This window comes from Mastacembelus armatus, chromosome 8, assembly GCF_900324485.2.
Source record: "Mastacembelus armatus chromosome 8, fMasArm1.2, whole genome shotgun sequence".
NCBI classification, from domain to species: Eukaryota; Metazoa; Chordata; class Actinopteri; order Synbranchiformes; family Mastacembelidae; genus Mastacembelus; species Mastacembelus armatus.
In genome coordinates this window covers 6,943,366-6,964,158 of record NC_046640.1, presented here as the reverse complement: position 1 = coordinate 6,964,158, position 20,793 = coordinate 6,943,366, and the positions used below count along the sequence as shown (strand labels likewise).

General features: G+C 38.4%; 1 protein-coding gene across 2 annotated transcripts; it reads left to right on the top strand.

The window, feature by feature from the left end:
* Positions 1 to 6,017: 6,017 nt before the first annotated feature.
* Positions 6,018 to 20,585, top strand: LOC113141577 (putative ferric-chelate reductase 1). Of its 2 annotated transcripts, none has more exons than XM_026326085.2 (15): positions 6,018 to 6,302; positions 8,446 to 8,582; positions 8,748 to 8,845; positions 9,005 to 9,191; positions 10,207 to 10,398; positions 10,579 to 10,680; positions 10,774 to 10,918; positions 11,915 to 12,025; positions 13,194 to 13,309; positions 14,013 to 14,099; positions 14,443 to 14,534; positions 15,275 to 15,333; positions 16,066 to 16,209; positions 17,019 to 17,035; positions 17,125 to 20,585. In XM_026326085.2, exons 1-15 carry the CDS (start codon positions 6,116 to 6,118, stop codon positions 17,212 to 17,214), a joined length of 1,764 nt encoding a protein of 587 aa, XP_026181870.1. In that variant the 5' UTR covers positions 6,018 to 6,115; the 3' UTR covers positions 17,215 to 20,585. The 2 variants fall into 2 exon arrangements, with proteins under 2 accessions (XP_026181870.1, XP_026181871.1); XM_026326086.2 differs by lacking the exon at positions 6,018 to 6,302 and adding an exon at positions 7,550 to 7,673.
* The last annotated feature ends 208 nt before the right edge of the window (positions 20,586 to 20,793 follow it).

Sequence of the window (20,793 nt, the reverse complement as noted above, 5' to 3'; positions counted from 1 at the left end):
ACAGAGGAGAGTGGTAACACAATTGTGTGACATTTCAAATCAAAGCTGGAGGAAGGAGAGTGGATACGATAATTGCGTCTCTGATTTTGGTAGACAGTGTGGCTCTTCTGGTGCACCTTCAGCATGCAGTGAGGCAGTTGCAATCAAAGAGCAAAGCAGGTGGAAATTACCACCTGCTATGTTTTTTTCGTTTGCTTGTTAGGCCCGAGCAGGGACCAAGGTCCCAGCGCAGGGACTATTGTTATCGCTCAACGTGCAAGGGACGACTTCGCAAGGGGGCAGCTTCAGGCATCAGTGTCTCCCCACACCCCACCATGACGTTACTGGGCGTTAGACCTTTCAGAAAATGTATATGTTATGATTGGCAGGTGGCCGTGGGCCTGGAAATTGTTAGGATTTTTCTTATTTTTTTTTTTTTTTTTTTTTTTTTTCGTTATTATTCTTCACGTTCCGCAACTCCCTCAAATTTGACCCCCTGAACGTGTGTGAAAACTCACCAAAATTTGCAGGCCCCTCAGAATCGTGTAAAAATTTGATATTTTATGGGTTTCATAAACGACCTCAAAAGAATGGCTCTTCACCGCCCCCGACAAAGGTCAAAATACATTGGGCCTATGGGAGGTCATGTGACACTTTTTTCATCGTACAGTCGGAAAAACCTGGCACACATCTTCTTCATGTCAGGCCAGGCAAAAAAGCTTATCGTGTCCAGGTCGTGTGACCGACAGGAAGTCCACCAGCTGGGGGTTTATCTGGAGGTCATTGAGTTCGTTGATTTTGCTCACCTCGTAGTCTTTCGAACTGCTCCTTGGGCTTTTGTCCGATCGAGCTCATCTTTGGCCGGCGTCACCGAGACCCATGGGGCTGCAAAAGTTATCCAAATTCTTTGAATAAGTATTACGGTTTTCCTTTGGCGGGCGCTGCAAGTTGGCCCGGGTTTTTGGCTCGCCGCCAGTTCTTCAACGTGTAATAACTCTCACACGCATGGTCGGATTGGAATCGGACCAATTGATGAATTGTAGACCCCGGGGGCCTGAGTCCAGGTGATTGAACAAAATCACTGTAGGCCCTATAGCGCCCCCTATATAACAATGTGAATATTTTTAGACATTTGTATTGAGAAATACACATTTAGTTTGTCAGAAATGGACCAAAGTTTGCACACAAATCCTTTAGGCCATTCTGAGCAAAAAGCCAATGAGAGCCATGCTCTATTTTCCATGCTGTTGCCTTGGAGATGACACACACCCACCATTCATTTCCTATGGGACTTTTGACTTCAGTGTTGTTTGGGAGCACATCCTCAGTTCTGCCACCAGATGGCAGCAGAGCTCTATTTTCCACACTTTCTGTGACATCCAGCATTGCTTTTCAAAGGGAGTTTTAAACCAATGGACCAAATTTGGCACAGACATCCTTTAGGGCATCCTAATCATAAAAGCCAATCGGACCCATGCCTTGTGAAATCAGCCATTGGCCACTCAGAATCACAGTTTGGTCTTGCTATTAAATAAATCTTGTGGTTTTATAAGAGACAAGACTCTTTTCACTGTGATGAGGTGAAACATTTCACTTTTTCATGTGAACTGTGGCCTCTGCATCCTGTGACTTAAAGTGACACGGTAGAAGGCAATACGGCCAATATGCAACATTGTAAAATATCAAAATGATTTCATGTTAAAAATGACAGACTCCACAACAAGTTCAACTGTTTCACTAACTCAACTTTATTATGTACAAAATACAGAAACAAAAGTAACTCATTTATTCCTTCAGCAGAGACTACTGGTGTAGAGGAAAAACTCCCTTTTACGGAAGAAAATCTCTGAGAAACCCAGGCTCAGGAGATGGGCACTATATGCCTCAACAAGACAAAGAAAAACACTGTAAATGACAGAGTCCACAACAATTTCAACTATTTCATTAAGTCAACTTCATTATGTACACAATGCAGAAACTAAAGTAACCAATTCATTCCTTGAGCACTGACTATTGGTGTAGAGGAAAAACTCCCTTTAATGGAAGAAAACCTCTGACAAAGTAGAGGAAAAACTCCCTTTAACGGAAGAAAACCTCTTGGCAAAGCAGAGGAAAAACTCCCTTTAACGGAAGAAAACCTCTGACAAACCCAGGCTCAGGAGATGGGCTCTGATGCTGTGTTGTCACATTTGAATCAATTACACTCCCCGCGGGCCTGAACCCACGTGACCGATCAAAGTCACGATAGGCTGCCTTTGTGAGGGCAATCAAGTTTGAATGTGTGTCTGCATGTGCCTGTATCACTGATGTGACCTCTGCAGCGGTTAAGATCCCACACACCTCGCCTCTGTGTCTCGGTACGTCGGGAAATGTGCAACTGTGCTTTCAACTGCTGCTGTTTCAGGTCGGCTGCGCGGTTTGAGCTCGGCTTCGGCCGCGGGTCGCTCGCGGGGGCGGCGGGCCGGGGGAGGCGTTTCGTTCGGGGGGGCCGTTCGTCGGGGGAGGCGGTTCGTTCGTGGACGCGGCTCGCTGGGGGACGCGGTTCGCTCGCGGGGGCGCCGCGCCGGGGGAGGCGGTCCGCTCGAGGCGAGGGCCGATCATCGCCGCTTGCGGCTATATTTTGTTTTGTTTTCTTTTGTTTCTTCGCTGGAAATCCCTGCTTCAACATGCCCCAAATCACGTGATACATTATGTCAAGGCTTTAAAAGGTCTGAGTCACTGATCAAACCGTGGGATTTCTGAGAGGAGGAGATTGTGAGCAACATTATTATTATTGCCATTAGTTATTTGAATCATAGCCGGGGAGAGTGTGACTTTAGATTCAGCTTTAGGCATATTTAGTTTATTATCAAAGACTGAATAACACAGACAGAGGAACGGAATAGATTTAGTAATAGATTGGTAAGTCAGAGAGTGAGTTGAGTGACTGAAAGAGTTGGGTGAGGTTGTTTGGGTGAAAGGTGCGTGAGGCAGTGATGAAGGGATATGGAGGAAGAGCCAAAAAGTGCTGGATCATAGGCCTGGGAACACTATGATCTGATTAACCCCAAAAAGATCAAGTGTCTGATTTGTGCTCAGGAGGTACAGCAGCAACACGTCCTCAACCAGCATCAACATACTACCAATACAATTTAACCATAAAACATGTATGCCTCATCAGGGCTGCCTGCTAAACAAACTCCTTTAAATATTGTATTATCTACACACCAACACAATGAGGATGTCTAACTTTTGACAAAATGACTTTTATTAAAGCCTCAGAGGAAGATGGGATGGTGAGATCCACCACAGCCTGAACCGACGAGGCTTTGTCAGGACGTCCTCTCGGGTGCAGTTCTCAAACACAGCCAGCAGGTGTCAGTCGTCTGACTGTATCAAACGAAGCGGTGTGTCGTTTTCAGGCTGGTTGTCTCAAAGTGGTTCATAAAGCCTCGATTTCATCATCACTAAGTGGAGATAATCTAAACAACGCGACTAAAGCACTATAGTAAAGAAAACTAACAAAGCATTTCTATGATATGATTCAATGAAAAAATAAAATACTGACAGTAAAGTAAATAAGCCGAGATTCTTCTTCTTTTGATTTTATGACCGGGGGCACTCAGCGTTAAAGATGCACTACCGCCACCTACTGTGTCGGAGTATGAACCAGAGTTATCTGCCAAAACAAGAAAATAGATCAAATGAAAATGAACGAAAAAACCATATTCTGATTGTTAAGCCGTAAAAAAATGCAATAAGGTATTTAGCTTAAGTCAGTCGGTCTTTTTGAGCGTTGACCATACCATAATACTTCTGGGATGTTTTAACATGTTTCTTTTTTTGAAATGTACTTTATGTGCTTCCAATATATATTTTTCCTTGCTCAAAAGCTCCCATTGCTCGCTCAGGACTGAGGCACAAAAATAAGGCCGTATTGTACGAGACCATTGTGATAAAGCAGAGCTGAACCTTCATTTACTGGTTGATCTACATTCCATCTCATCTATCGCCATAAGTTTGTCCGCAGTGTCTGAAAGTATGAGATTGGGATCATGTGTGACATGATGTGACACTATAGCATCTGGGTTTTTCCCATTTGGGGTTTTTCAGGTTTGTCGAACTGAGCAGACATCTGAACATGTGGAAGAGATTATATATAAGATTTGCACTATTTATACATTTTGAGAAAGGGAAGACATTTCTTTGATCCTCATTTTATGATACATTTGCAATGTGGCGATGGAGGAGGGTGGTTTAAGATTTGACCTGGAGCTCATATAACACAGTGCTTAACTTAAAGTTTAAAAGATGTTAGGGGTTAGCGGTGAAGACTTTCTTTTTTAGAAAACTGCCAAGTCATGGTGTAGACTGCTGGCTCATGTCCAATTACACTAATGCTGAAGGCTGAACGCTTTGGCATTTCATTAAGTTGTGTAACAATTTGATCAGTAGCACTGTCTACAACAATCAATCTCCTCAGGTGCTTAATGGTGTGTTGGCTATGGACATTAATCCATAATCATCATGCATAAATAATTGGAATTGGAATAATTTTTCAAACTGTGTTAAGACAGTTTTCAGAGATCTGGGGCCTTTATTTTCTGCCGAAACAAGGATTTGTGAAAAAGAAAATATTTTAGGGCAACAGCATGGTTTCTTACAACTTAACGAAAAATAAAATAATAATAATAATAAAATAAATTTTACATGAGTCATTTTACTTCCTAGTGAATACATTTACAATAATTCAACCTGTAAGGTCAGTCAGGTGGTGTTTGTTTAATGTTCACCCACATACTTGCCTGCATATTTTGTGTGTACGCACGGCAGGAAGAGTTTCGCCATGAAGGTAGAACAGGGATTTTTAAAAATGATTTAATGTAACAGGTGACTGTAAACTTATGGTCCATTACTCTTGTTTGTCCAGCATTGTGCTAACTTTACAACATTACTGTCCTCAGCATTCATAACTGCTTAACTGCATCTTGGTTAAATAATATTATAAGAACCAGAACCAAGAACTTGAAATGAGGCGCAAATTCAGCAGGAATGACCTATAAATGGAGTCCATTTCTGGCAAGATGAGCCTTTAGTATGAAACAAATAGATACTGGCGAAGTGAGTCTCACAGTTGTGTTGCTTGAGTGGTTTGTCAACTTTGTCATGGAGGCTCTTTAGTTTGATGAGCAGTGACTCACTGATGTAGAATGAGACTGAAAAACCTAGAAGCTAATGGCTTTTCATGGCTGGATAAAGGACTCATTAGAGGGTTTGCTGAATTGCGCATAGGAAGAGAGGGAACATTTGCAGCAGTCCACCACTTTGTTCCAGATTTTGACATTGTTTTTCAATTGATAGAATGAATTGAATTAAATATCTACACCAACATCTCAGAGAAAAAGTATGATGGCAGCACTTTCTGCATGTTTTGATTTTTGCTTCCTATCAGCGACGAGAGAAAGAAACCTTCCTGTTTGTTAACAGAAAAGGAAACAGTTTGCTGCCTGTTTTTGCAGCTTTAGAAAGTTCTGCCATGTCATGGTGCAGACGTCAGACCAGTTCCCATCCACTACTCCACCTCTTGTCCAATGACACTAACGCTGAACAGAGCTCGGACCATTTCACGCTGTTTGATCAAGGTCATTATTTTTTTATTGTTTATGAATCACTCGTTAATGATCAGTGTTCAGTGTCACCACAGCCAGGTGTTCACTGAAGACACTGCATACAGAGCAAAAATATATGAACATGTTTGACCAAATAAATAAAAAATTTAAAATAAAAATTTTATGGAAAATGAAAAGAAATGAAACCTGTGTGAGGAGGAATCGTTAAAAATACCGCTTCAGTTCGTCAGTGTCCCAGATGTGTGAGCGATGGGTCAGAGTTTACGCACATCAACTGTACAAACCTGCAAGGTCAGTTGCAGCAGCACACACACACACACACACACACACACACACACACACACACACACACACACACACACACACACACACACACACACACACACACACACACACACACACACTCACCTGTTGTGTGTCTCCGCCCAGTGTGTCGTCTCTCCATAGACCTTCCAGCTATATGACAGCACCGGATCACTCAAGCTGAGCTGTATTTACCACCTGACTGGAAAAGTACTTTTGCTGCGATGAAACACACTGTCGTGTTGCTGCTGGTGTGTGTTGCTCGGGTGGTCTGGTGCTATGGCTCAGGTCTAGTTACGCCCAGCTGTGGAGACATGCGACCCCAGCATGGGGTGGCTGCACAGACGTCAGCAGCACCCTTCACCGTCACTACGGACAGCAGCAGCTACAGCCTCGGACAGGCTGTCAAAGGTGAGTAAATCTGTCTAAAGCTGAGGTTTGTAAAATGCGGCTATTAGGGAACAAACGTTTTGAATTTGATTATTATAGAGGTGAGAATAGAAAATAGTCCCAATAAATAAATATTACATTGAACTTCTTTTATTTTTGTCTTTATTTTTGCCTGGAAAGGTGTCGCCAACAGGCCAACAGCATATAGTAAATAGCTACATATTATGGGCTGCAGATAAATCCCTAACACGCCCTTCTTTGGCTATTTATTAGCCCATAATAACATCATAATATATTTCAAAGCCCATAACCCCCCAGTAGTGAAATAAGCATGAATACAGATTCGTGATCCAGGACTTGGCTCAGGGATGGTCTCCAGCTCAATTATATTTTCTATTTCTATTTTTATATTATTTTATTATATTAAGAGTTGGTGATGGATTTTCGCAGTCAAATCCACCTTTTTTCCCCCCCGCAGGGATCTGCAGGGACTCTGTTGTCAGCAACAGACAGAAAGTAACTAAACAAACTCATCAAACAGCCTCATATTTTATTCTCATGCAGGCCGATTATTCAGATTTGTCATTATTAACTAACATCATCTGTGGCCACGAGATTCTGTGTCGAGCCCACAACAGGACCGAGATCATTCATTTCCAAAGTCACTGGCGGTGTTGCCCAGTAAGGAAACTGTCTATTGGCCGAACCTAAACGTCTGTACAAGTCACTAGATGACATCACGGCCTAATTTGCATAATCAATCATATGATGTAGGAGAGAGAAATAAGACAAAAACAAAGACCCTAAATATGTTTTAGAAATACAAATGAACTTTTATCATTCACTTTTTTTTTTAATGTCGCAGTTCCAACCCATCTCCTTTATCTGGGCAAACAGTGACTCAAAACACAGACACTCTGGGGGAGTTACCTAAGTTTATGTTTATTTATTTAGTTAGTTAGTTAATTCTTAACTAATCCTAAACATATTTAGGGTGTTTTTTGTTGTTTTTGCTCGCTTTTTGTCTTATTCTTCTCTATTCTCTCTATTGGTCCTTTCTCCTACATTACAATTACATGCACATGACCAATCATGAGCGGTGGGAAGTACAAATACTTCGGTTCTGTACTTAAGTAGATTTTTCAGGTGTCTGTACTTTACCTGAGTATTTATTTTTTCTGAGGCCCTTATACTTTTACTCCCTACATTTAAACACAAATATCTGTACTTTCTACTCTTCACATCATCACAACAGGCTCGTTACTTTTTCACGACGATGACGCAGCAGATTCAGAAGAACATTATCCAGCCATGGCCGTGTTTAAAAGAACTGTCGGCTTCAAGACAGATTCATGGTGAATGTGTTTTCCTGCCTGTACCAGCACTGTGCAGGTTGGTAATAGATTGTGTCGAACTTTTTTTTAGTTTTGTGGAGTTTTCGAAAGATGTATTATGTATCATTGACGGCAAAAAAAAACATTTTTACTTTTTTACTTAAGTACATTTCAGACCCAGTACTTTCTTACTTTTACTCGAGTAAAGGGGTTGAGTCAGTAGTTTTACTTTTACCAGAGTCTTTTTTTCACACAAGTATGTGTACTTCTGGTAAAGTACAGAATGTGAGTACTTCTACCGCTCTGGGCTGAACATCTGCTCTGACTGCAGCTGCAGGGACCGTGCGAGTAGTAAGGGGCCATCTGGGAGTGCTCTGGGACGTCAGTCTCCAGAAGTCTCCACTAACACCAGAAAAAGTCTCTAGATTTGTCGCTAGTCGCTTTTTTGAAAAAGAGTCGCAAGAGGAGCCTGGATGGTCTAAATATAGCGGGAGTTGGCATCATTGCGCAATGGTGTAATAAAAGGTCACGTGTCTTTATACGGAATCGGACTCAAACACTATTTTTGGCAGGGCGTCTCCTTTTTCACAACAAATATGGGCAGCCTGTTCTGCCTGTCTCACACACTATACTGGCCAACATACAGGTGTTGAAAATGTGCGGTGTGGTGTTGGAACATGAGTGGTTTTGGTCCCACATCTACATGGTTGAAAAATCATGTTCATTGTGTGATTACCTCTTAAATGTAGTGCACATGTTGATGAATTGACCAGATAACAAAACAATTGTAATTTAAATACACAACAGTGCATGTTTTTTTTTTTTTCCAGTCACCATCAAGGCTCAGAGCGGTACGAGCTTCGAAGGCTTTCTATTACAGGCTAGAGAAGTTGGGGGACTGTCTCCTGTGGGCTCCTTTGCCCTGACAGCAGACCCTGCTCAGCTCCTCGCTTGCAGTGAGAAAGCTGTGAGTTTATTCCCATGCATGCAGTTTATAATGTGAATGACATGAAGGCCTACAGCAGCCAATACAGTATATGCATGTATCACTTGTATCACACATGTAAAAGAAAAAAGATTTGAAAATGAGCCCCTCTTCTATTTGTGTGTGTGTGTCCACGTGTGCATCCAGAACTCAGCTGTATCTCACAGAGGCGACTCTGATAAGACCTCTGTTCAGGTGACATGGACACCGGATGCACCAGGAAATGGGAAATCCATTCAGTTTCAGTAAGACTGACATTAACAATTTTGTTGATTTGCTATTTTGTTTTTTTCTGTGCAAATTCCAATAAAAAGTGAGTCACTGCTTATTTTTTCCATTACATCACCGCATTATACCCATGTGAATACTTTGATATATGAAAACTGGTTTTGGTTTCTGCACAGTGCATCCTTTGTGCAGCATTTCGGGACATTCTGGGTTGGTGTTACAAGTTCTGTACTGGCCTTCACTGGTAGCTCCACAAGTGCCTCCACTACACCAGCAACATCCACAACTACACCAACAACTACCACAACTACACCAACAACATCCACAACTACACCAACAACAACAACCACAGGCTCTAAATCTGTAAGTAACCTAAAGCCTAAAGAAGAAGGTTCTGATTCAGTCCTCAGACTGGCAGGATTAAACCTGGGTAGGCCACCACTGACCTTTGAGCAAGACCAGCTGTTGCACTGTGAAGCTTTCAGGAGTAAACTTTGTGTAACTGTGTTAAATGATCAGGATACAAAAGAGAAGCTTCTCTTAATTAAACAATTTAAACCCTGAACAAATGAATGGAAAATAAGAAAGAAAGGACTAATGATGCTTAGAATATGGAGCTAATTAAAAAATCACATGCTGAGGGCCACTGGTGGTGTAGCGATAGTGCACCCGTCCATATACGCAGGGGACGCTGTCTCGACTCCCGAGCCGGCCATCATATAACCTGCATGTCTTCCCTTACTTTCTCCCCTAATTTCCTGTCTCTCTCCACTGTCCTATCAAATAAAGGCAAAAACTGCCCAAAAAAAAAAAATCACATGCTATAGGAATGTAGTGAAAATTAAGAAATGAATGTTGAGTGGACTGCAGGTGGGTTGGATTTGTGAGCGGTGTTTGCCCGATAACCTGTCTAGTCCCACAGCAACAGATGTTATGAAAGTTTGATCCTTTGGAGGAATCACGCATTGTTTGTAATGTCTGTATAACAAACATGTTTATTTTACTTGAGATTTAGCCCAAGGCCTTGGGATCTATCTCAATGTAATTTACTAATTTAGGTCACTAATTTATTTTCTAACAATGTATTAAGATGAGTTTGAAATGAAATTAAAGTGTTTTGGGAGTATATTTGGGGGTTTAAGTTTAAGTTTAGGCTTAGGGTTTAAACTATATAAATAGGCATAAATAGGCTTTTTTTTTTTTTTTTACCTGCTCTGGGAACCTAAACTGCCGCAAATTTCGGGGGTTTACTGGCCCACAAGGTGAGGTCAACTTTGACTCTCTTAAGCTCTTTGAGCCTAAACTTGGCTGTCCCAGATAATCCAAGGTGAATATTCATTGCATTGTCAGTCATGAGTACTGAATGTTCTTCTTGCAGAATATCTCCAGTGCAGGCTGTGGTGTTGACAAGGTGTGTCTCAGGAATCCTTCAAACTGTGATCCTTCAGTCAGCACTGGCTGTTTTTTCATGTCAGCCAGGATGTCGCCCAGCAGAACAAGCATCCGCTACGAGATGACTGGTCCTTCAAATGGATACGTCTCTTTTGGATTCTCAGATGATAAGTCGATGGTAATGCAAAGATCAAATCCTTAAATCTCTGAAATGTTTCATGTCTTGTAACAATACTAACCTTAATGTACTTAATACACAAGCAGTAATGCGAAACAAAAACATTATTGACAAATTGGTGTTTGTTACGTGAAGAGAATGGACTAATTCCTTATATTTTTTTCTGTGAACTTTTCTCAGGGAAACGATGACATTTATATTTGTGGCATAGGCAGTGATGGTGTGGTGTTTTTGAAGCATGCCTTTTCAACAGGAGAAGTGACTCCACAAACTATTGCTCTGGTATGGACGTTCTTCTGAAAGCATCAGTTTGAACTGAATATTTAACTGTGTTGATTTGATTTGATGTTGAAATTATTTCTAACTCTCCATCAGGGGAGTGTTCTCAATATGACCACATCAGTGCAGGGCACAGTGATCAGCTGTTCCTTCACGTCCATGAACACTATTTCTACTCAGAGGACCACTGGCTTCAACAATACATACTATATCATGTTTGCCTATGGACCTATCAGCAATGGTAATATAGACACCGAGTAATGTTGAAGAATATAGCTATTTATCTGTGATCATGAATGAAGATGTTACAAATTACAACAACAAGGACCTCCAAACCTTTCATATCAGGGTCCATGCTGAGAAAACAGTAAGTTTATCTTATTGAGTGCAGTTTCAGTACTTTGTGATGCACACTGATGGTTTTATTACTGTTTGAGGTCATTCATTGCACCATACGCACGAGCAGAGTGCATGTGCAACACCAGCGTCTAAAACCAGACTGGAAACATTTAAATACAGCATTATTACTCGCTACATTGAAAAGTCAGGATATTTTCAATGTATTGATATGATGGAGAATTAAAGGGTTAATAGATTTTTGTTAAAAATTGGACAATATCCAAAGGACAGCAGGATGGTTTCATTGTCTTACAATGACACTAGAGAAGCAGAACGGAGAACCCAGACATTCTATACAATCAAAAATCATAAAGAAATTGAATATTAAAGTAAATATTAAATATTAAAAAAACATATTAAAGTAAATATTAAATATTAAAAAAACATTCGAGTTATTTTGCATAAAAACATGTAAAAAGTTAAAAATATCATATAGTTCCAGGGTCATGGCTTATGATGTTAGTCATCAGGATTGGACTGAGAGTTTTTAATGAAATTGTTGTGTGTCTCTTGAATTTATTGCTTCTGTATTAAAAAGATGGGCAGGGAGCTTGGAAGAACTCCACTGCCACTCAGCCTTCATTCAAATGTTAAACTGAATTAACCAGGAATAAAAAGCCCAGCACAAAAAAATTAAAAGGACAACAAATTAAAAATCACCTGTGTGCTGTTACACAGGACACTGGATAAAAGTGAGGGCGGAGGTCTATACACAGAAAAGGAAACATTTCAGCCACTGTAGTCGCCTAATTAACCTACCTGCATTATTCCAAAGTTGAATAAAGAACATGAGCAGAACTTTTATCTCTTTAAATCTTTTTTTGCTTCTCTCCTACAGGACAAATCCAGAAACATACAGATACCTTCATCAGTGCTGACAAGGTAGACCTCACCACACCTACAGCTAGCAGTGCCGAAGAAGATTTTCCTCCTATTCTTAAAGCACATGGTGAGACTACAGTAGTACATTATTACAGTAGCACTGACTGAAACATTGAACAGTTTTCTTTTGACCTGGTTGCAGCATAGTGGGTCTTGCCATTTGGTTTGTCCAACATCTTGACAGTTAGCCAGACTAATGAATAGTTAGGCTCCTCAGGTGATTAGTTCTAATGATTTCGATGACCCCCGACCTTTTCTTTTAGCACGTCCATCCATTGGGACTTTGCCAAGAAATGCAATAAGTGCATTTATACTTCCCTGAAGATAAACCCCTTTCATTTGAGACATTTTACAAAGAAGTGCATCTGTTCTGTTGGACAGACCTGAAATGAGTGGAAAATGTACAGTGTGGTCGTGGTGTGTTAGATGGTCAGTCAGGATTACTGTGCATGCGCCAACTTGTAGACGGGTGAATTGTTAACACTTGCTTTGAGGGAAGGAGTAATGGGACAACTAGTACCTCATCTTGTTTGTCTTCAGAACTTTCTAAACCTGTTAATTTTGAATGTGTATGTGCATTAATGCTTTATCATGCTGGTTTCTGCTTTAGTGTGAACACAAGGAGCTTTCAGCTTTAAAAAAAAACAAATTTATAGCATAACCAGAATTAATGAATTAATTAATATTAATTGTTTTATTTAGGTATAAATCTAGAAAACTCTATTTTAATCTGATGTCAAGTTAATGGACTACCTTATGAGCAAGAGTAATTTGTCATGATTAATGAAGCGATGGGTAAAGCCCACATTACCTCAGTTATTCTATACGTGAACAACAAATGGACCAGAGCTGAGACTGCAAACATTTATGTAAACATCTCTTGAACAGCATCAGAAGACAATATATTACTGCAGGTTCTGGTTACATGTACTACTGTATTTTGTGCTTTGAAACAGATTGATTTAAGCTAAAATAGCATGTGCAGGCCTAGATGCCTTTGTTCATGCCCAGACTCGTCCCAGTCTCAATGCAAAGCCACAGGCTACAGTCAAATATGGAGTGGGTTTAACAACTTTGTTCCTCAAATATTGAGTTTCCTTTAATATGAATTCGTATTATTTTTTAGTTCATATTTGCAGGATACATGAAACCTGGTTTAGAAATATTATTGTTGATGCTGAATTAAAATGTTTGAGAAGTGTGCAGCTCTCCTACACTGAACCGCTGTGTTTCAGGAGCACTGATGCTGATATCCTGGATGACCACGGGCTCACTGGGAATGATAACGGCCCGACATCTGAAAGGAGTGAGCAGAGGGCTCAAGCTGTGCGGCAAGGATATGTGGTTTGTGGTGAGACTGCACAGATACAACAGTCTACTACAGAATGATATTTTTTCTACATTACTTATTATACAAGTTTACTTTTTCAGAACGTGTACAAAGAGATTTGGAAAAGGAACCACAAGAACATAAAATAACAACAAAATATATCACAAGGAAATTATAGAGCCAGAACAGTTAAACTTTGGCACTGAAAACAAAATTGGAAGTGTAAAGTAAAATATTAAGTATTTGTACTGAAAAAAAAAAAAAAAACTTAGAAAGGGCATTAAAAAGGTATTAATAATGACAATATTGTTCTCTGCTTCCTGTTCAGATTACTGCTAAATATGCAGTAATAATGGGAACATATTTGAAAAACAGGCATTGACCGAAAATCCAAAGATTGACACGGAACAAAATAACTTTGGCGTTCACTTTTTAAAAATGTTTTATATTTCAGTACAAATGTTTCCATGCCATTTTTTTTGTTTTTCAGTCCTGATTTTGTTTTCAGTGTGAAGTGGAAGAAAGTGACAATTTAAAATGTGTTGCAGTCTGGACGTAGAGATCTAGGGCATGTTCTGTACAAGAAAATTAGTATTATTATTATAATGGTATTATAGATTACTATCATAACACTGTTCACACAGCTCAGTCGAGCTGCTAGTCATGCACATCTCCTGAGCATTGATTTATACAGTATCATTTTGTCCGGTTTGTGTTTCTCCAGGTCCATGCAGTAGTGATGTGTGTGACGGTAGCAGCCACGATCATCGCCTTCATCCTTGCCTTTTCATATACCAAAGACTGGTCTGGCGTCAGTACACCAGCACTGCTGGAGCCTCATGCAGACTAATAATTTTTAAAAAGCTAGATGACAACAGGCTTATGTTGATACATTATAAAAAATATGACTGGTCTTTGATTAATACATTATATTAAATATTTAACATTTCTTTATGAATTGCAAAAATAAGCCATTATATTCCATTAGTGATTTTCTAATGTTAGTCTAAATGTACTTTATTCAAGGTGTCACCCTCAGTTTTTCTTATATTCCTCAAATACTGTCATCAGATATTTTAACTGACACACACTGAATATCTCTGTGTCATAGGTGTATGTCACTGACTGCCTGTGTTGCTGTGTTCTGGTTGCAGGGAGCTCATCCTGTCTTAGGCTGCCTGGTTATGATCCTCTCGTTCCTTCAGCCCATAGTGGCTTTTATGCGCTGTGCACCCCAACACTCACTGTAGGTACAATGTAGTGTGCACGTGTGTGTGTGTGTGTGAGGTTCAACAAATCCTCAGAGCTTATTAACTAAATAGATCACTGTTGGACTGAGTGGTGATATCCACACTGAAGCATCACCATCATATGAAGAATGAGTTGCTATCTTTTATGTTGTTCAGACAATTTACTCTGCACTTGTCCTCTTAGATCTTAGCTCTGCATTTGACACCATTGACCACAGCATCTTATTACAGAGACTGGAACATGTGATTTGGATTAAAGGAGCAACACCAAATTGATTTCAATCTTATTCATCAGACATATTCAATTTGTTCATGTTCATTATAAAGCATGAAGAACCACGCACACAAAAGTTAGTTATGGAGTTCTACAAGGTTCTGTGCTAGGACCGATTCTCTTCACCTTATACATGTTTCCCTTAGGCAATGTTATTAAGAAGCACTCTATTAATTACCATTGCTCACCCCAACCGGTCGAGGCAAGTGGCCGCCCAAACTGAGCCTGGTTCTTCTGTTAGAGGGAGTTTGTCCTCTCCGCTGTCGCCAAGTGCTGCTCATAAGGGATTTGTTGGGTTTTTATAAAGTGCTTTGAGATGATTGTATTGTGATTTTGTGCTGTACGTATAAACTGAATTGAACTGAAACTGAATTCAAATCACCAGTGCCACTGTCCTTCTAGAGAGGACTGTCCTATATGAGCAACCTAATCATTTAATATTTTTCTTCATTTCTTTCACAGGAGGTTTCTATTCAACTGGACACACGCTGTAAATGCACTAGTAATTAAAGCTTTAGCTGGTAAGTTCTTGTATGAAAACACCAATTTTATTATCTTTGTACATTAAAATTGGTAGATTTTAATGTCTTTTTAAAGCTGAAGTAACCTTTCAATGTGCTGTATTTTGTACTTTGAATTGCATCTGGATTTAAAGTGTGCTATATAAAGCTACCTTGCCTTCGCTTAATTTTCATTTTCATTTTACCATCTTTAAAACCCTCCTGTTGTCCTTTAGATGTTATTCCAGCTTGAATATTCAAAGAGATTCTTTGATGTATATTGTTTGTGTTGGACCTTTTTAATGATTGTCTCCTCTGAGTTTGTCCCAATGGCCTTTAAACCATGATGGTGTCACCTATTCTCATGAAACCTAACTTAGATGCTCTACTCTTATCAAATATTAGACCTAATTTTCAGATCCCATCCTTTCAGTCGGGATTCCATGTCCACTATAGCACTGAGACAGCTTTATCAAAAATTATCAATGATACTTTATCTCTTTATAAGAATACAGCTGTGTCATTATTTCTTTAGGATCTGAAAGCTGTTTTCAATGCTGACATTTACTTCTGGTACTTAACTTTTACTGTTTACTCTGTGCTTCCTCTCCCCTTTTACTAATTTTTGTATTTTGTATTGGTCAACTTGTTTTGTTTTAAACAGGCTATATAAATAATAGTTTATACACCTAACATTTCAACTACTATGTACTGTCAACCCCAAATGACTGATTTGTTTGTGTCATCACACAGTGGCAGCCATATTAACAGGACTGGAAATGGTTGACAACTCTGTGAATCAGTGGATGATGAGTGTGATGGGTGGTTTCATTGGCTGGGAAGCTTTGTTTTTCATCTTGCTGGATGTGCATTTAAAATGGAAGGTCAAACATACAGGTACATATACTTCTTACTCTTTTTACTTTATTGCTTTATTTATTCTAATTATTATTTATTTTTTTTGGTGGGTGATTAAAACTTCAGTTGAAGGGGACTCCACTTTAAACATACTATTACCTCTCTTGTTGCTTTATGATTATATAACCTGGGCAGATGTCAATAGAAGCACCATTTGTGAACAGGGAACATTTGCTATGAGAATAGAGACCTTGAAGCAGATGCAATCCCCTAAGACCATCCTAAGGATCTGCTCATAAACTGAACTACTGTCAGGGGAGTAGCTTGAAAGCAAAGTTCTGTCTTATCTTAGTGTCAAAGGCTAAATTCTATTCATAAAATAGACAAATTAATTTTTTTCATTTCATCTTCATAAATTCAATTTATTCATTGACATAAATATCTGATGATTTATTAAATTGAATTTGGTTAAAAGTTAATGTTGCGTTAGAACTTTAATTAGAATGAATGAAATTGAAATAAGGTGGATTAAACTGTTCAGACAGAAAATATAAAGGCTATGTTTAGCACATTCAGCAGATAATCTGTCAATGGTCATGATATCTATTTTGATTATCTATTTATTTCTAGTGAGATTACACCACAGAGTCGAACACTATAATTAATCTGTGAAGGGCCAACTAGTGATGTACAGATTAATTATAGTGTTCCACTCAGTGATTCAACAAAGCCCTTAGAAAAGGTTTGGTTCCACTAATGGGTCTTTTTCAAATGTGAGGGATGCTTTTTGTGTTAACATACATAGTACATGCATTGTCATTAATAATAGTCTTTTCTTTGGATTACAGAGACAGCATCTCAACTGGTAAGATACAAAAAGACTAAAGGTACATTTTTAAAAAAATCAACAACATGCTGCTGATTACTAATGTAAACTGCATTTTGTTTTGTCAGACCACGTATGATAACGTGATAGTGGTTGTGTACTTCCTGGGAAACCTTGCCTTTTTGGTGGCACTGCTGGTTGGAATTGGACGTGCATAAGAAGAGCCATGATAGAGCAACAACAACATACTATAGCCTTTCTCTTATTATATACATGAAAGGCTTTAGCTTATTGATTTAATGTCTCATTTGAAAGATTTTAAATAGGACCAATCTCTGAATCCTGAAACACATTTACCTAACTGAAATATATGTAACCATGTATGTTTGTCTGTATTTCTCTTCTATTTTTATTGCCCCTGCAACCAGTAGTTATGCTCCACTACTTATTGCCAAGTAACACAGTATATGGAGCAAAGATTACAGAATGATACATAATCAAATTAACAGCTCAGTTGTACCACATTTAACATAAAACTAAATAAAAAAGGAATTTGAGCTTTCAGGTGGAGAAACTACTAAGATCTGTTTACTAGTTTTGTGAACATCACAGTCTGGTTTAGCCTCACTGTGGAATTTTACTATCTTAATAATGATTGAACATAGATATTGATTTATAGGTCTTTATGTATGCATTCCATCTACTGCTAGCTATGACCCCAACCTTACTCAACCAGATCCAGCAGTGTCAGATGACAGACTGCATGGCTGCTTTTAATGACAGCATCTATGTGAGAGGGGAAAATAGTGCCTTGCCATGAGTCCATGTGGGAATACACGCCAACTTAAGGGAAATATTAATAATAATGACAATAATAAACTTTAAACTATAATAGGATTAAGCTGAAATAACCTTGTACTTAGAATTTCATCTGGATTTAAAGAGTGCTATATAAAGCTACCTTGCCTCCCCTTAATTACCAAAAACCAAAATTACCAAAAAACTGTAGTCACTCATATACACTTCATCTGCCAAGGGCAGACGTACTGTAATTGTGAGTAAAATACCAGTCCTTATAGTGCTCTATCAAATATCAGCAGAGAAGATGTCATGTTGCCTACAAGTCCTATTGCCAACCACGTTTTAAAGTTGCATATGATCTTTGATTATTCATATTTCATACCAGAAAGGTTTTTTTTCTTAGACTTATTTGAGGCTTTTGATGCCAATAAGCATATTTTTATTAATCTTTAGGGAAACTTGGTTTGGGATATTTCTTTTGTAATCCATTAGAGCTGTATAATAAAATTTTTCACTGCAATTAAAGCTGGTCTGCATATGTGAAGTGAAAAGTAAAGGAAAATAAAATCACCCTCTGTTGTGTGATGTACAAGAAACAACCATTATAAAAACTTCAGAACATGCCAAGAGCAAAAATAGAGAGTTAATTAAGTCTTTCAGCAGGACATTACTGTATAACCAAACCTCATGTCTTATCACAATGATCTCTTATTGTAGAAGACACGTTGGAGACAATGTTTGGTGATTTCATTGACTAATAATTTTCATAGACTAATAATGAGAATAAAATACTTCATTAATTACAAAGACCTAAGAAAGAGACTGTTGCAGAGGGAAGAAGGGAGCTCACTCAATTCAGTAATTTACATTACTGCAGAAAATGTATTGTTTGGAGTTAGTGCTTATAACAGGAACATTTGTTTGCAAACAATTCCTTCTTAATTTACTAATCATTTACTTCAGACTTTACATTCGTAAAATAAAATGCCAAAAGAAAAAAAGGCTTTACTTTTTGGGTTGAATGTCTATGTATTTATTAACCCCTGCTCCTTCCCATTTCAGGCTTTATTGGACATATTTATATATTTTATATAAATATTTAGTCTACACTTCAGTCTAGCTGGGCTACTGTCAGTCTGAAGTGATGCTAATAAATGTATACTTTTAATTTCATGTGAAGTTGTTAATTGCAGTGCAGGATTTAGCCACTTGGTGGGAGTGTTGATCAACTCTTAATCCAGTTACACATTAGCAATGTTCAATGCTATCATTAAATGTTGATGACTTTCATAAAACATTCACCAAACCTTAGACTAAATGACTTGTTGAGTGTGATCTAGTCTCTTCAGGTAAAATAGAAATTGTATTGCTTTGATTTAGATTTACAGATAGACAATGAACTACATGTTGACAAGTTCTCATACCATTCAAAACCCCAAAATATAAGACTTAAGTGACCAGAAATTTGGGTATTGACAAACCCCAATTTAAATTAAATATTAATAAACTCAAGGATCTATGGATACTCTATAAATGTGTTAAATAACTACCTTTTAGGGGAAATTTAGCCCCCCTAAAGCGATCAACAATCAAACTATCAAAATTTATTAAAAGTATAATTTTTACTTTTTAAAATTAAAATGAAAATAATCTAAGAACTGCAGGACATGTAAAATTAAAAAAAATATATTTTTTTAAAAAATTATTATTTATTATTATAATATGGTGGAGAGTTTGGAATCTGATTTATTGATGCTTCTGTGAACAGGTGCCTTTTATACAGGTAACAAGCTGAGAGTAGGAGCACTGTCTTACAGGGAGTGCTCCTGATCTCAGTCGGGCTGGTTACCTGTATAAAAGGCACCTGGGAGCCAGAAATCTTGATTGATAGCAGATTGATGGGGATCAAATACTTATTTCACTCATTAAAATGCAAAATAAATTTCTAACTTTTTTGAAATGTATTTTTCTGGATTTGTTTGTTATTTTGTCTCTCATTGTTCAAATCAACCCAACATTAAAATTATAGACTGATCATTTCTTTGTCAGTGGGCAAACGTACAAAATCAGCAGGGGATCAAATCATTTTTTCACTCACTGTATGTAGAGAGAGCCAAGGCCAGGTGAATTTAGACTTAGATAAACTTCAGTGATCAACAAGGGAAATTTCTTGGTCTGTCATGGAAAATTCTCCAGTCAGGACAGAGTTGAAGCCATCAAACCTCCCACAGGCGCCTTTTCTCTTTTCTTCTCTCCAAATGTTTGAAATCAAACTCTCCAGTCGACAAAGTCTGATCCAAAAAGGTTTATTATGCACTTACAACAGTAACACATAAACCTGAGTGATTCCCGGGCATCACTGCCTATTGTTCTGAGTCTTATATACTATGTTAAAGGCCTTTAGGAGAGGTAGGCCTCTTCGAAGCTGCTCAATGACCTTGTACAGCATGAAAAGCCCTTATCACAGACATATTATTCACTCTATGATGTCATCAAATACATTCACTTATGGCCATTTCTTAGGTCCATCTTATGGTAAAAGAATTATTTGACTACTTGATTTAGTAAATGAAAAATTAAGGTTAAAGTGAGGTTTTGGCACTAACATGAAAGCTGGTTATGCTGACTATGCACCAACTGCAAAGCCTTGCCCAACCCACTGGGAGCAACTGTGGGTTTTTCTCAGCTTTTCTCATTCATGCGTATTGGGTGAAATTAAAACAAACCAAAATAACATAACATATATTAAAATCTATATATTAGTGATTCTTGAGAAGAGAAGAACAACCTCCTGGCTGTATATTTTCTTAATAAACTGCATGTTTGTTGGATCAGCACTTGAATATTGTCAACACCATCATGCACATTAAATTGTCAATAAAATGAATGTATTTACCAGAAATACTTTGGCTCATCATTTTCATGATTCCATAAATTTGTTGATAAATGTTTTTAAACAAATCAAATTACATTTTTTAAAATAAGAAAAATCTGTG